Below are 14291 nucleotides of genomic sequence, written 5' to 3'. Positions count from 1 at the left end.
TCAAATATTTAATATCTCCTAATTCAATACCTTTCGGGTATTTTGCTACTTCGGTTTGGATTTTGGTTCGGGTTTTTTGGATCAGGTTTGGATACGGATTTGGGTATCGGATAAAATATCCACCCCTATAAACCACCATATAAACATGTTGCAATGTCTTTTTGTACCATTTTTTTTTGTTTTAAAGAAACTCATATTTCGTTGCCGTTAACCATTTTACAAGTTTGGTTAGTCTTATGGCATTCTGTATATCTCAAATTTTGATAATATATATAGATATTTAATAAGACTATTAGTTTACGGAATCGTAGTAAACACTAGGCATTAGCTAATGCCGTGCCGTGCACACAGAATTAGAAATTTCGAGTATTATAAACATTTTTGAACAAATTATTATAGACGTATTGTCCAATGATTTAATAAGCAGATGGGATTAGACAGAGTATTCTTATCCGTTAACTACTCTACATCTCCTTTTCCTAATAGTTGTATTTATCTCACATATACATAATAAATCTTAATCTACATTATAACTAATATTTAAGCAAAGAATCTCAAAAGCTTAATCTGACAAAGACAAACTATCGATGTATAATTAATTTTAAATAATAAAATACACAAGTACATAAAATTATACTTTTCATTGCAAATATTTCTTTTATACAAATTCATATATACATGTATATATTCTCGTTTGTGTATAGAAGCCCTTATGTAAATGAGTATATCTATTTAATGAAACATTTCTTAATAAATGAAAACCAACACTTGTAAAATTCGGCCGAGAGAAGACATTTGGTCATATTGTCTGTTTTTTAACTAACCAGTGAATCGTCGTTTGTTGATATATTTCAAAATTAACATTAAATACTATGAAAAGAATGATTAGCCCTAATTTTAATGTGTTTGGTCTCAAACGTCGAGTTTAAGTGCTGAGCACCTACATCTATAACCTGACGAGCATTATTTTATAAAAATAGGACAAGTACTATACATCCTATCAACAAAGCCAGAATAAATAAAGCATGTTCCACCAACCATAATTCAACAACGCAAGATATGAACATATAAGAGCTCGAAGACACAGAGAGAAAGGTTGGACCAAATCGCCACAAAACCATGCCCAAGAATCCTAATTGGGGAAACTGGCTGAATGGGGTTGAGCCACGTATGGATTTGTTTGTGTCGGAGTCAGTAAAGTAAAAATAGCTAATGCGTAATGTCTCAATAAGGCGTTGAATCTGGTCATTTTGTCTGTGACACATGTACATTTATGGAAAGGAGGAGCCATGACTAAAGCACTCTTTAGTTTATTTCTTTCTTCAAAAAAAAAAAGAAGAATTTTTTTCATCTCTTACCTTAGCTTATTATCCTAAACTTAACCCAAAAAAACTAGCTTACTCTATGAACAACTTTTAAAATTATATGTTATGTCAAATTCTGTGTCGAGCGACAATATCAATGTGTAATTCAGCGTACTATATATGTTATACTTGAAATGTATAATCTTTTTTGAGCACTAATTACCTCAGCAAAAAAAAACAAAACTTCAAATGAACGATTGCCACTTAAAACTACTTTGTCATTGTTTTACCTTTTCAGTGACAGTTATATCTATAGCTATATATATATATATGTAATATAAATCAAAAGGAAAAAGTTAGGAAAATTGTACATTTAAATACTAATTATGTGATGGTCACAAATAAAAAATATTTAAGCTGCGATTTGATAATAATAATATTCTCTCTGTTTCATAAAAATTATCACTTGAAAGCTTTGTGCACATATTAAAAAATCATTTAAAAACTCTATTTTATTATTTATCCACATACTAAATAAATTTTTCTTTCTAATTAATATATTAAAATAATATGGATAAATCTAAACTGTTATTTAAAGTTTGCATGAAAAATACAAAACGATACTCTTTATGAAACAAAAATAAAATCTTAAGATAATACTTTTGCGAAAAGGAGGGAGTTCACTTACAATTTATAACAAGAAAGTGAAATCAGTTTATTGATAATGTGTTTGTTTCCTGTCATTCATATAATCATATGTTTTGTAAATAGCTTAGGGTAATGCATTTTATATATGCTCATAAACACATTTAAATATACAAATATGTATACCGACTAAAACTTATTAGATTATGTTAAAAATAAATTATGAGTAAGCATAAAGTTTCTTTTATAATGTTAGTTAAATAAAAAGTTACTCTTAAAATTCTAACTATTTTATCCAAATTATACTTATGTTATATTATATCAAATAAAGTTGAATCTTTTCAAATTTGAGCCCCTTTCTTGTGTTGAAAAAATTGGCTCCCATCAATGTGATTATGTGGTTGATGATGAAGAGATGCACATTTACTTTTAAACACAAAAGTGATACTCGAAAAGACATTGTCAAATTAATGTTCTCTCAAACTTTTAATTGTAACACAAACTTAAAAATCGATGTTTAGAAATACAATACTGATGGAACATGATATACCCTGTTGAAAATCTAACGCTCTTATCATTTCCATGCGTTCAAGTATATCACTCGAGACACTCTCTAATTTCTCAGCTAACGTCTAGCGGATAGGAGGAATGAGGGCGTAAATTCATCCGGATGGTACATATGCATAAGATGGAGATGGAAAAATCTCTGTAATTACATAATGCATATAATCAAACCAATAAATCATGTTTTTAATGGAATAAAAATAATACCTAAGAAATTGAGGTTTTTATGAATTATGATTGTCATTCAATTATGTATGGTTGTTGTTAATTGATAAAATAATTGAGATTGATTCTCATTACAAATATAGTGGATAAGGATGTTGATAGTTAAACCTGGAAGGAGACAAAACCTAAATTGAATGATTTATCATTTATGTTTAGGTTTGTATGTATAATATACACAATTTACCAATGATAATACTACATGTATATATGCAAACACATTTTAGATACCACAATTTAATCTCAAATTATGATTTTAGTGGAATTAGTTTTAATCTAAATACAAGTTTACTCTTTGAATTTGATCTATTCTATCCCAATTATAAATATGTTTTGTTTGTATATCAAAAGAACCTAAACTGATGTTTCTTACTTGGAAGACAAACATAAAGTTTATTTTTACAGGCAAAACCTATTAAATACCACATTAAGTACAGAGGATAAAAATGTGGGAGTGAAACAATTTGTAACATCAAGTAATAATTTTTTTTCCCTAAGTCTATGATTTAATGATTATTATAAAGTAAAAAAGTTGCAATAGCTTGTGAAGTTGCATTATATGTAAGTTCATAAAATAAATAACGGGCTTGGTTTTTTGAAACCTGGACCCGTTTCACATTTCTCGTCAATGTCATCGATACACGTTTGATTTGAGACACCAAAAGTGATACTCAACAAATTGTACATTTTTTTCCACTTTCTAATAAACGTTCCGTCAAACTTTTGATGAAAAGAAAACAATCTAAATCTAGCGCCTTGGAGGAAATGTGGGCATGAAATCTTGGGCTTTTGGGAGAGGCACTTCATGAAACCAACTATGGTTGAGAGCTTCCTCCACTGTTAGACGCTTCTCAGGATCCAACGTCAGTAAACCATTCAGCAAATCAAATCCACGTTCTGAGAGAATCTGACCACCTACAAATGATATTGCTGGAAACTTCTTACGCAACAAATTATACCTGTACAACACAAAAAGAACAATAACATTACGATCCACAACCAACTGATAGTAACAACAGAAACGACATGATAAGGACAGAAACTGATGCTTACGATTGTGTTGGAAACTTGGCTTTAGCATTGGGCAATGATGAGAATCCAGGCCAGATTGACTCGTTCGGTGTTCCAAGGACCGCAAAGATCTATACAAAAACACAAAGGATTAGATACTTGATCACAGGAAAAAAACAAAGATACGGAAACTTAAGAATAAGTATTACCTTTTGAAGTTGGTCAAGTTCAGTCTTGCCCGGGAACAAAGGCTTTTGAGACAAGAGTTCCGCCATAATGCAACCAATCGACCACATATCAACAGCCGTAGAGTACTGCTTCGCTCCTAGAAGAAGCTCTGGTGGTCTGTACCACTGAGTGATAACCATCTGGGTGTAAGGCTTGATAGGGCTACCGTACTGGCGCGCCATACCGAAATCACAAATCTTCAACTCCCCACTGTTGTTCATCAGGAGATTAGAAGGCTTCAGATCCCTGTGGATGATCCAGTTCGTGTGAAGGTAGTGCACACCCTCCAGTAGCTGCAGCATCAAGCACTTGACCTCGCTGGTGCTGAAAGGCTGTTTCTTCCTTTCCATCAAGCACTTCAAGTCGTGCTCCAAGTGTTCCATGACCATGTAAACATCGCTGTCGTTCTTCCCTCCAACCACAACTTCCTTCACGTTCACTATTGAAGGGTGGTTGCATGACAAAAGTATGTTGATTTCCCTCAGAGACGTCAAAGGGAATCCGTACTCTTCTTCGTACTTGTCTTCCTTCATCTTGATCTTTTTGAGTGCCACAATCTCCTTTGTTTTCTCATCCCGCGCTCTATAAACAATACCGTATGTACCTTCGTTAATCTTGTTTAGCTTCTGAAACCCATTCACAGACCTGCTACCGAGTAGCATGTTCATCACTCCCTGAGCTGGAGAAGCTGGTTCTTCAGCTTCCAACTCATCATGATCAGAACTAAAATACTCATTATCAGAATATTCATTACCGCTAAGCTTCTCTACGCTCTGACGTCCACTGCCAGATCCGGACGAATTGCAATGCCGTTCTTCAGACACAACTAACTCACCACACTCCGGACTCAAACTGCTCCTGTTCCATCTACTGGTCTTGGGAACAACATCATCAGCATGAGATATTAACTCCTCTTTGTGTGAAGTTAAACCCGTCTCCCATCTAGATTTCTTAACAGGTGATGCCTCCTGCTTCACCTCCTGTTCTTCCTCCAACTGACCCTCCTCTAATTCATCAACCGGTTCTTGTGACATCACAACATTGACCTGATCCTCCGGAGAAGTCTTCCTAGCAAAAGTTAAATCAACCTCATGATTAAGTACCCCAGGCCCCTGAGCTTCAACAGCTTCTGGTGACATCACAACCTGCTCCTTCGGAGAAGTCTTCCTAGTAAGAGTTACATCAACACCCTGCTTACGTATCAGATTTGTAGTCCTTGTCTTCTCCGTAGACGGAGCTTCTGGTGAGATCACAACGTTGACCTGCTCCTTCGGAGAAGTCTTCCTAGTAAGAGTTACATCAACACCCTGCTTATTTGTAGTCCTTGTCTTCTCCCTAGGGGGAGCTTTAGCCACTTTATCTTCAACGTCCCACAAGATAGGTGAAAACTTCCTCCTTTTCTCAGGGGGTCTCTGCACCTCCTCCTCCTCCTTATCCCGTGGCTCCCCTTTCTCAGAAGGGAACCGTGATCGGCTTCTACGAACATCACTCCTCCTGAGATCTTGCTCGTTAGGACGTTTGGCGTGATGACGCCTCTCACCATCACCGTTCCTGTAAAAGTCGTAGTCTTTTTTGACGGAAAGAGAACTTCTAGAGACATCAACACCTCCCCCTGCCGCCATCGTATTCTTCTCAATAAGATAATTGATTGTACACAAGAAAAATCAAAGAGATAACAGAGAGAATCAACGGAACCCTAGGGAGAAAGAATCCTAGAGAATCAAATCAAATCACGATAAGCAGATTCGATCGATCAATCAACCAATTCAGAAAAGACTCGAACGAAATCAAAGAATCAAAGAAAAAAACGAAACCCTAGAAATTCAATTTTCCAGGAAGGCGATAAGTTTTGTTTTCCCTTTGATCTCCTCCGATACACACAAGTTCCGGAAGGTCTTACCGGACGGAGGATAAGAGAACGGAGGACGATCGATCTACGAGCCGACGCGATCTACGAGCTACCTCGTGAAGTCCTCTCTCTCTCTCTCTCTCTCTCTCTCTCTCTAAATAATTCTTCGACGCGTTTTCAATTCAATCGTCGCGTTTCTATTAACTTTCCTTTTGTTTGTTTATACCCCCCGATGATATGGTCGGCGGCATCCAATAATTTCCATTTTTTTATTGATCCTGTGTGTGATGGTGTACCATTTTCCATTGTTCTACTTGCTTATTCAACAGACCAAGAAATAAAATGCAAGAGATTACAGATATGTATGGGATAAAATTGAAGCGGTAAATGGAGAATTTCTTCCATATTTCACTGAGAACCGATGGAATCATATATAAGCCGGCCGGTTCTCTCAAAGCTTAGAGGCGTTGCCATTTACGGCGATTTTAGTTAGCTCCCGACGCAGAATCTTGCCAGCAGGGTTTTTGGGAATCGCGTTTATGAAAGCAACTCTTCTTACTTTCTTATACGGAGCAACCTACATAAGCAAAACATAACATCAAATCTTTAAGACTAAACTAAATTGTTATGTTTTCCACCAAGACCACACAGAGAACTAAAACAACATTACTTGTTTAGCTACAAAGTCAATGACTTGTGCTTCGTTGAGATTGCTTCCTGGTTTTCTCACTATGAAAGCCATTGGAATCTCGCCTGCATCCTCGTCCGGAAACCTTGAGAATTTGATTAATGTCCGTGTCAGAAACACACAAGTTGCATAAACTGTGAGTGTACATAGGTTTGGTTAGTATACTCACGGAACAACTGCAGCATCAACCACGTCCGGATTCGACTGAAGAATCTGCTCCAATTCTACCGGTGGGACCTTTAATGATACGCTTAGTGATTGATATAAAAACTCCAAAATAAATCTTCTTGAGAAATTTCATTAATACTATTTACCTGATAAGCCTTGTATTTGATAAGTTCTTTTAACCGATCAACAATATATAAAAACCCTTCAGGATCAATGTAACAAAGATCACCAGTCTTTAACCACCCTTCTTGATCTAATGTCTCAGCAGTTGCTTTCTCATTCTCCACATAACCTGATCAGTACACAACAAGCTCAGCACATTCAAAGAGAATGTGAAAGCTCTCAACTATTCCCATTACCTACCTTTCATGATGACTGGTCCTCGGAGCCAAAGCTCGCCGTTCTTCCCCGGTGGTAAAGCTTCTCCGGTGGACGGATCGACGATTTTCGCTTCCATATTCTCAGAGATACGACCAACCGACCCGTATCTAACCATCTCTTCCGGCCCAGACGTCGCCGCTGCTGGCCCAGTACTCTCCGTCAAGCCATAGCCCTGTCAAACATTGTTCTAAAAATTGGTACACGCGTTCAAAAAGTCGGTTCCTCTATAAAGCGCCTAACCACCGCCTACATAATTCTTGAATATGCAATTCTGTTCACTCACTTTTAAACTGAGTATCTCCGAGCATCTTTTTTGAATTTATCATTTATCCGTTTTTTTTTTTAAAAAGCAAACCATCACTATAGAGAAACTAGATTCCAAGAATCATGAACTGGACCCAGTTTCAAGATTCTTATATGTAAAAAAACCTTTATCGTCTTATCATCATCATCACCTGAACAATGTCAACGCCTGGGAACTTCCGCTTAAACCTCTCGGCGATATCTCTCCCAAGCGGAGCACCACCGCATCCTAACGAACGCAACGAACTGAGATCGTACTTCCTCGTCAGCTCCGACTTCACCAACGCCACGATCAACGGCGGAGACACAGGCATACCAGTGACCTTATACTTCTCCACGGCCTTCATCATCGCCTCGAGCTCAAACCTCCCAAGAAGCACAAGCTTCTCTCCAAGCGAGATGGCTCTGATCATCATCGCGAAGCCGAACACGTGGAATAACGGAAGAGGGAAGAGTCCAACGCGGTCGTAGTCAACGGGATCGTTGACCGTTCGCTGGTGAGAGACAGCCGTTGACGCGATTACGTTGCGGTGTGTGAGGAGAACGCCTTTGACTTTCCCCGTGGTCCCGGACGAGAAGAGAATCGCTGCAGTGTCGGTTTGTTTAACCCGAACCGGAACCGGATTATCCAATTCCGGTTTAGTTAACCAAGAGAGAAACTCGGGAGAGTCAATTAAAACGACTCCGAGAGGGAAAGAAGATAAACGGAGTTTATTAACGGTCTCCGACGTGGCGAAGGCGATCACCGGTTTGCTGACTTCGACTTGGTGACTCACCTCCAGCTCAGATCCGATCGGATTCGCCGGAGAGATCACAACTCCGATCGACATTAAAGCTAAATAAACCACCGGGACGTGCAGCGAAGCTGGAGAGAGGATGAACGCGACGTCTCCGGAGGTAAACCGCTCCCGGAGAGTCGCAGCGAGGGAGCGAACCTTACGGAGAAGCTCTCCGTAAGTGAGACTCTCGCCGGAGCTCGCGTCGACGAGGTAAGTAAGGGACTCGACGTCTTTTCCGGCGGTGGCGGGCGGCGAGGAGGTGCGGAGGAGGGAGAGGACGTACTCGGATGTGGAGAGAGGTTGGTCGATGGGAGGTAAGGAGAGAGAGGAGCGAAGGCTGTGGTAGATTCCTGTCCGTTGATCGTAGCCGGAGAGAAGGTCGATCGTACGGCTGTGGTTGCTCTTCTTCGTCTTCTCCATTGTTTGGCGGCGGTTAGAGATGATGATGGGATGGTCTTTTTTGTTTGGCGGATAGTGTTTTGACAGAAGCGATGTTTTTTTCAATTATGATCACGTTGATTAAATTTAATATATTACGTGGTAACGATTTAAACCAATCAAAGTTTTTTAGGTGTGTTATTGGTTTTTTCTAGAAGAAAGACAAAGAAACGTACAACAATCTTTATGTCTGTCTGGAAATGAGTTTAGTCAGTTTACACGTCTCTTACTGCCATTTTACACATTTACTACCTAGTAAAAAAAACTAACTTATATAAAAATATATATAAGATTTTTTAAAAAAGTTTAAATAGAATAACAATCTTTTATTATAAAATAAAAATTTATGTGAAATAACGATTTTAAGTTTCTAGTTGTATTTTCTGTTTGTCTAAAAGAAACTAAAAAGAAACACAAAAACAATCTTTACGCCATGAAACCAGGTTACACTTGTCGCTTTAGAATTGGTTATAGAAGAACAATATCATCTTTGTCATGACTAGTAAGTTCTAACTAACTCTCTTATTATCTTTACAAACGGTGACGAATGAATGTTCATTTTTCACAGTACACGTGTCTGGTTGCAGCTGGACATGTCTCTGGCAGGTGTTGCCTTCAGGAGCAAGGAACCTGAGCTACAAGAACCCTTAAGTCCTGAGTTTTGTTTCAAATATTTCCCTTGAGGAGCAACAAACATGAGCTAGAAGAAACATATAGACATGTGTTTCCCATGACGGCACATACACTCAGGGACGGGATAAGCCACCAGGTCACGATCTCTCCGCACTCTCCGTGACTCAGGATGTCCTTGAGACTTACCCTGAAGCTTTTCCGAGTCACACGAATGACTTCAGATTCCGAAACCGAAGAATCATCCATTAGAGGAAGCATCTCTCTCTTATGCATTATAAACTTTCTGTGTCCCCTACATAAGGCCTGTTTCCATGAATGATCAAATACTTTATGCTATGGGAAGTAATAAAAACATCGCTGATAAGTGTAACAAAGTAGTCAATAGCTACCAAAGATGAAGATCTTTATGTGCAAGGCAAGAGCTAAATGTCACCAGATTAGTGAACGAAGAAAAGCGTTTGCAAGGAAATAAAGATAAACAAAATATCAGATTATAATCAACAGAGTAATGATCACAAGATTGGGAGGCCGAATCTGCACATTCTAGAAAAGAAAAACACGAAAAAACATAAAGATAGATGTTTAAAACAGGAAGACACAAACAAGCAAGCATCAGAGTATTTTTTTTATTAATAATAAGATAAAGACATAAGAGATTGGTGTTTGGTCTATTCCTTAAGACTTAAGAGAGTCTCCTGGCGGCTTTCTGGGCCAGCATGAGAGCCCTCATCCTCTCCATTTTCTCCTTGTAACCCGGTTCTGGTGGTTTGATGTCAAGCTTAACCGGAGCACACCGTTCCTTGAACTGCTTCTCAATCTCCACCGTAAGCTCAGGTTTGCCTCTCACAAAGTAATCGTTCGCGTATTCGCAGTGCTCAGACTCCTCAACTTTACGGAAACGCTACAAAAATAAAAGATCCAAAACATTTAAATTTCTTTCAAACAAAATAAGGAGTCCAAAATACATATTCAGAATACGAAATTTACTTATATAGATCTTGTGAAGGCGACCAATGAACGTTGGAGACGTGCTAAGCCCATACTTGGGAAGAACATCATTGCAAAACTTGTCCTGATCCCAGAAGATGAAACTCTTACCGTCTTGGCTCCACGACACGATCGAATCCGTTGAAGGATCATTCACCATCTCATACAACACGTCCGCAAAATAACGTCGGACACGTCCTTTGTTAAAAGCTTCCAAGGCCGCCGGATAACGGTAGTACTCTTTAACCCTCCCAGCTAGAAGAAAAAATTAAAAAAAATCAAAAATCACACAAACCAACCAATTCTATAGTATAAATCGTAAAGATCTAAGATCTCACCTTTCGGTGGTGATGATGATGATGATAATTCCCTTAGGTTAATCTTCCCAGCCATCGGAAACCTTATAAAAAGAAAATTCACTCTGCATAGTTTATCAATTCGTCCATGATCGATGGCCAGACACAATGGAGTCCTATGGAAGTTTTGGCAAATTCTATTCCAACACTTGTGAGACGCTATATCTCAGTAGGGTTTTCATCTTCATTCTATTAATGGAGGATAATCCATCTGAAAGATTGAAGGCGACTTGTTCTATTTGGTTAGTGAATTTGATGTGGAAAGTTTAATGGTTAAAAAAGACTTGCAACACTGAAAGAAAAACATGTTTATGCTAATAGTTGGATAAAATGTGTGTGGTATACGATTATGAGCAAATCTGAATCACTGAATGAACCATGGAAACTGCTATAGAGGAGATAATGATTCGGAAATAGAGATGCATTTCCTTTGGCAATGTTTGTATAATTATCAGCTGGTCAATTTCAATTTATATTTCTTACTAAAAAAAATAAGTATATTGGATTCTTTATGGATCCAAATTATCAGCTGGTCAATATTATAAAACAAAGTGAATTGGTGTTTAATTAGGAATTATTTTGCGATGTAAGATTTGGAGTTTCATCTTTGGATGTTAGCCAAATATGATATTCACATGAGACCGAGAGTTAGCATATGTATAAAAAAAACGAACAGAATTTTGATATTCTGGTTAAAGCTCAGAGAACAAGCTAATACTCTTCAAAAAAAAAAATCATTCAGATATTACTTTCTTTGTGGTGTTGTCATGTCATTTTATCTATGTAATTATGTATTCTTTGTTTGTAATTTTATGTACTATTGTTTTATATAAATAAACTAGTTGATGTCTCGTACCTTATGCGGACTAATATATATATCTAACAAATTTTCATTTTAATATTTATTTTATACAAATTATAAATTTAATATTATTGGTTATCAATATATTAAATTAAGTTTTTTATTTAACATTTTATTTTTATGATGTAAATTTTAGATTCAAATCTTTTTATAATTTGATTTTTAATTAAACACTTGTTGTACTGGTGAATCGAAAAAAACTTTAGTGACATTGAAATCATTATAAACAGTTAAACTCATAAAACATCAACAAATAACAAAAGCGAATAAACATCATATATTATCAACAATTTTGATTTTTAAAACCGTGAGAAAAAAAATTGAAAAACTTTGCCTTTGTATTTTCTAGATTATACTTACATTATGTTTATTACTTGTCAATTTATTTTTATGTTATTTATTATTTTATCCTAGTTTTTCATGCTTCCATATTCTTTTAAATATTTTTAGTTAATTTTAATTTTTCGTTTATATATTATTTACTATTTTGTTTTAAATGTATTATTCTGAATATTCATGATTTTATGGATTAAAATAATTTTAGTTTTTCATGTATAAATACAAATTAATTTACTGTAGAAATATGGTTATTTAATAAAATTTATAGTCTACGACATATATTTCAATGATGCTTTACATTTAATATTGTAATAATAATATTGTAATAATCTGTATTTATTTCAGTATTTTTAATGAGAATCAGATAAACTTACTATAATATTAGCAATTAAAATCATAAAGTAAACCTAATTATGATAATAAAAATGATTAGAATTTGCTAATATCTATTTTTAATATATAATTTTTAATTAACAATCCCAAATATTATGATTATAATTAAGAATAAGAACACATGACTATAATATTAACCATTAAAATCATAAACTAAATATAAGATTAACTTAATTATGATATTATCAGTACAATATGTTAATATCTATTAATTTATATATTTAATTAATAACCTTAAATAATATTTTGAAATGAAATAATATGTAATGCTCATTCAATCAATTCCACATAAAAGTCAACAAAATTCAAAGAAGATTATTTCATTACAATTTTGATTATGAATAAATGGAATGAAATTTATTCAATTTTTCTTCATATTATATTCTTCTAATTTTATTCCTTTTTATTCTAATAGATTCTCGTTCTATAAATTGAAGGCCTCCAAGTTCTCATTAGACACAACTCAAAATACATGTTATCTTCCTTGAGTTATCTCTGATCATATTATAATTATCTCCTTATAGAGTTATGGCAATTTCAAAAGCTTTAATTGCTTCTCTTCTCATATCTCTTCTTGTTCTCCAACTCGTCGAGGCAGTGGTATGTATTTCTCATAGAAAATACACAAGTAACACAATATCTATTTATTTGACCAAACATACTTCTTATATTTATCCTTTTTCCGTATATTCACTCAGGAAGTCTCAAACAGAAAGAATGGGCCTTACGGCCCTATGATTGGTAATTATATTAGCTTATATGTTCATACATACTGACATACATAGTATACATGTAACTTTTATATTAAGACTAACGGTTATTTTTGTAGATTGTGGAACTGCGTGTATAGCACGGTGCAGGCTCTCAAGTAGACCGAACCTTTGCCACAGAGCGTGCGGGACTTGCTGCACCACGTGCAACTGTGTGCCACCAGGCACGCACGGAAACTACGACAAGTGCAAGTGCTACGCCGGCCTCACCACCCACGGTGGTCGCCACAAGTGCCCTTAAGACTATTTCGTTTTGTTTGTCAGTAATTGTTGGCATTACGTCATATTATGTGTGGTTCTAATATATATATATATATATAAAACAATTTTAACTCTAATGTTTATTTTATTTAAAAACTATTTAATTAGATACAAATTTAAAACTAATATTATAAGTTATAAAAAAATTGATATTGATATTGATAATCAATGTATTAAATTATGTTATGTTGTTTCACAATTTTATTTATGGAATGTAGATTGGATCAAAAATATTCTATATTAATAATCAAATTAAAAAAAAGTTGGATTTGAAATTAAACACTTATTGTATTTGGAATTAAAAAAATCCAACGGCAATAAAAGGAATATAAACAATCACAACCCATAAAACATCAAGAAAATATCAATAGCCTAGGGGTATTCAATCCGGTAAAGCCAGACCATTTAAAACCAAACCAAACCAAAATAAAGAAAATAGCTAGGATTTAGTAGTACCGAATAAACCAAATGGATGTTATTATAAATAAACCGCAGTATATGAATATGATTTAGTATATTAACCAATCCAACCGAATAAACCGAAGAAGTCAATTAATTAAAATATATTTGTATACTTATATATACATTTTATAATAATTTGTATTTGGATCAATATTTCTAAGAATCAAAGAAACTGGCTATAATATTAGTGCTTAAATCAAAAATAAAATATAAGATAAACGTAATTATGATATTATCGATAGATATTGTTAATACCAACTGTTAATATCCTTAATTAAATTTTCTAAATATCATGATAATTATATTTTTAAAATATTTATTTTAAAAATAATCGTATATATTATAGGAAATTCTCTCAAATAGTCATTTTAAATTTTTTGTCACAAAAGTAGCACTCAAGAAAAAAAAAAGACCAAAATTGCACTTTTTATTTTAAAAATTTTAATTTTTAATTTTTTTTAAATTTGAAACTCTATCGTCAAAACATCACCTCTTAACTTTAGAACTAAGTCTAGATTAGTTAACCATAGGATGTAGATGTATTTTTACCCTTTAATAAAACTATTTTTGGTCATTTTCCTCTTTGAGTTCTATTTTTGTGAAAATAAATTAAAAATTGTCATCCTAGGAAATTTTTCTATATTATAT

At 34.8% G+C, this 14291-nt stretch overlaps 4 protein-coding genes across 4 annotated transcripts; 1 reads left to right on the top strand and 3 right to left on the bottom strand.

Annotated features, from left to right (window-relative positions):
• Positions 1–3310: 3310 nt before the first annotated feature.
• Positions 3311–5631, bottom strand: LOC125574926 (cyclin-dependent kinase G1-like). Its single transcript, XM_048773761.1, has 3 exons — positions 3956–5631; positions 3789–3877; positions 3311–3694 (listed from the first exon to the last, which is right to left on the bottom strand). The coding sequence occupies exons 1-3, from the start codon at positions 5594–5596 to the stop codon at positions 3484–3486; spliced, it is 1941 nt and encodes a 646-aa protein (XP_048629718.1). The 5' UTR covers positions 5597–5631; the 3' UTR covers positions 3311–3483.
• A 442-nt stretch (positions 5632–6073) lies between these two features.
• LOC106405347 (4-coumarate--CoA ligase-like 9) lies at positions 6074–8672 on the bottom strand. Its single transcript, XM_048773762.1, has 6 exons — positions 7516–8672; positions 7043–7232; positions 6826–6971; positions 6681–6748; positions 6494–6596; positions 6074–6400 (listed from the first exon to the last, which is right to left on the bottom strand). The coding sequence occupies exons 1-6, from the start codon at positions 8560–8562 to the stop codon at positions 6275–6277; spliced, it is 1680 nt and encodes a 559-aa protein (XP_048629719.1). The 5' UTR covers positions 8563–8672; the 3' UTR covers positions 6074–6274.
• A 1010-nt stretch (positions 8673–9682) lies between these two features.
• Positions 9683–10954, bottom strand: LOC106425899 (heat stress transcription factor A-4a-like). The gene is made up of 3 exons (XM_022709482.2): positions 10539–10954; positions 10204–10455; positions 9683–10113 (listed from the first exon to the last, which is right to left on the bottom strand). The coding sequence occupies exons 1-3, from the start codon at positions 10591–10593 to the stop codon at positions 9896–9898; spliced, it is 525 nt and encodes a 174-aa protein (XP_022565203.1). The 5' UTR covers positions 10594–10954; the 3' UTR covers positions 9683–9895.
• Positions 10955–12619: 1665 nt separating this feature from the next.
• Positions 12620–13258, top strand: LOC106425883 (gibberellin-regulated protein 1-like). The gene is made up of 3 exons (XM_013866607.3): positions 12620–12750; positions 12849–12891; positions 12980–13258. The coding sequence occupies exons 1-3, from the start codon at positions 12679–12681 to the stop codon at positions 13159–13161; spliced, it is 297 nt and encodes a 98-aa protein (XP_013722061.1). The 5' UTR covers positions 12620–12678; the 3' UTR covers positions 13162–13258.
• Positions 13259–14291: the final 1033 nt, after the last annotated feature.

This window comes from Brassica napus, unplaced genomic scaffold (genome assembly GCF_020379485.1).
Source record: "Brassica napus cultivar Da-Ae unplaced genomic scaffold, Da-Ae ScsIHWf_2634;HRSCAF=3386, whole genome shotgun sequence".
Lineage (NCBI taxonomy): Eukaryota > Viridiplantae > Streptophyta > Magnoliopsida > Brassicales > Brassicaceae > Brassica > Brassica napus.
The sequence above is the reverse complement of the archived record's forward strand: the minus strand, read 5'-3'. Positions and strand labels throughout refer to the sequence as shown.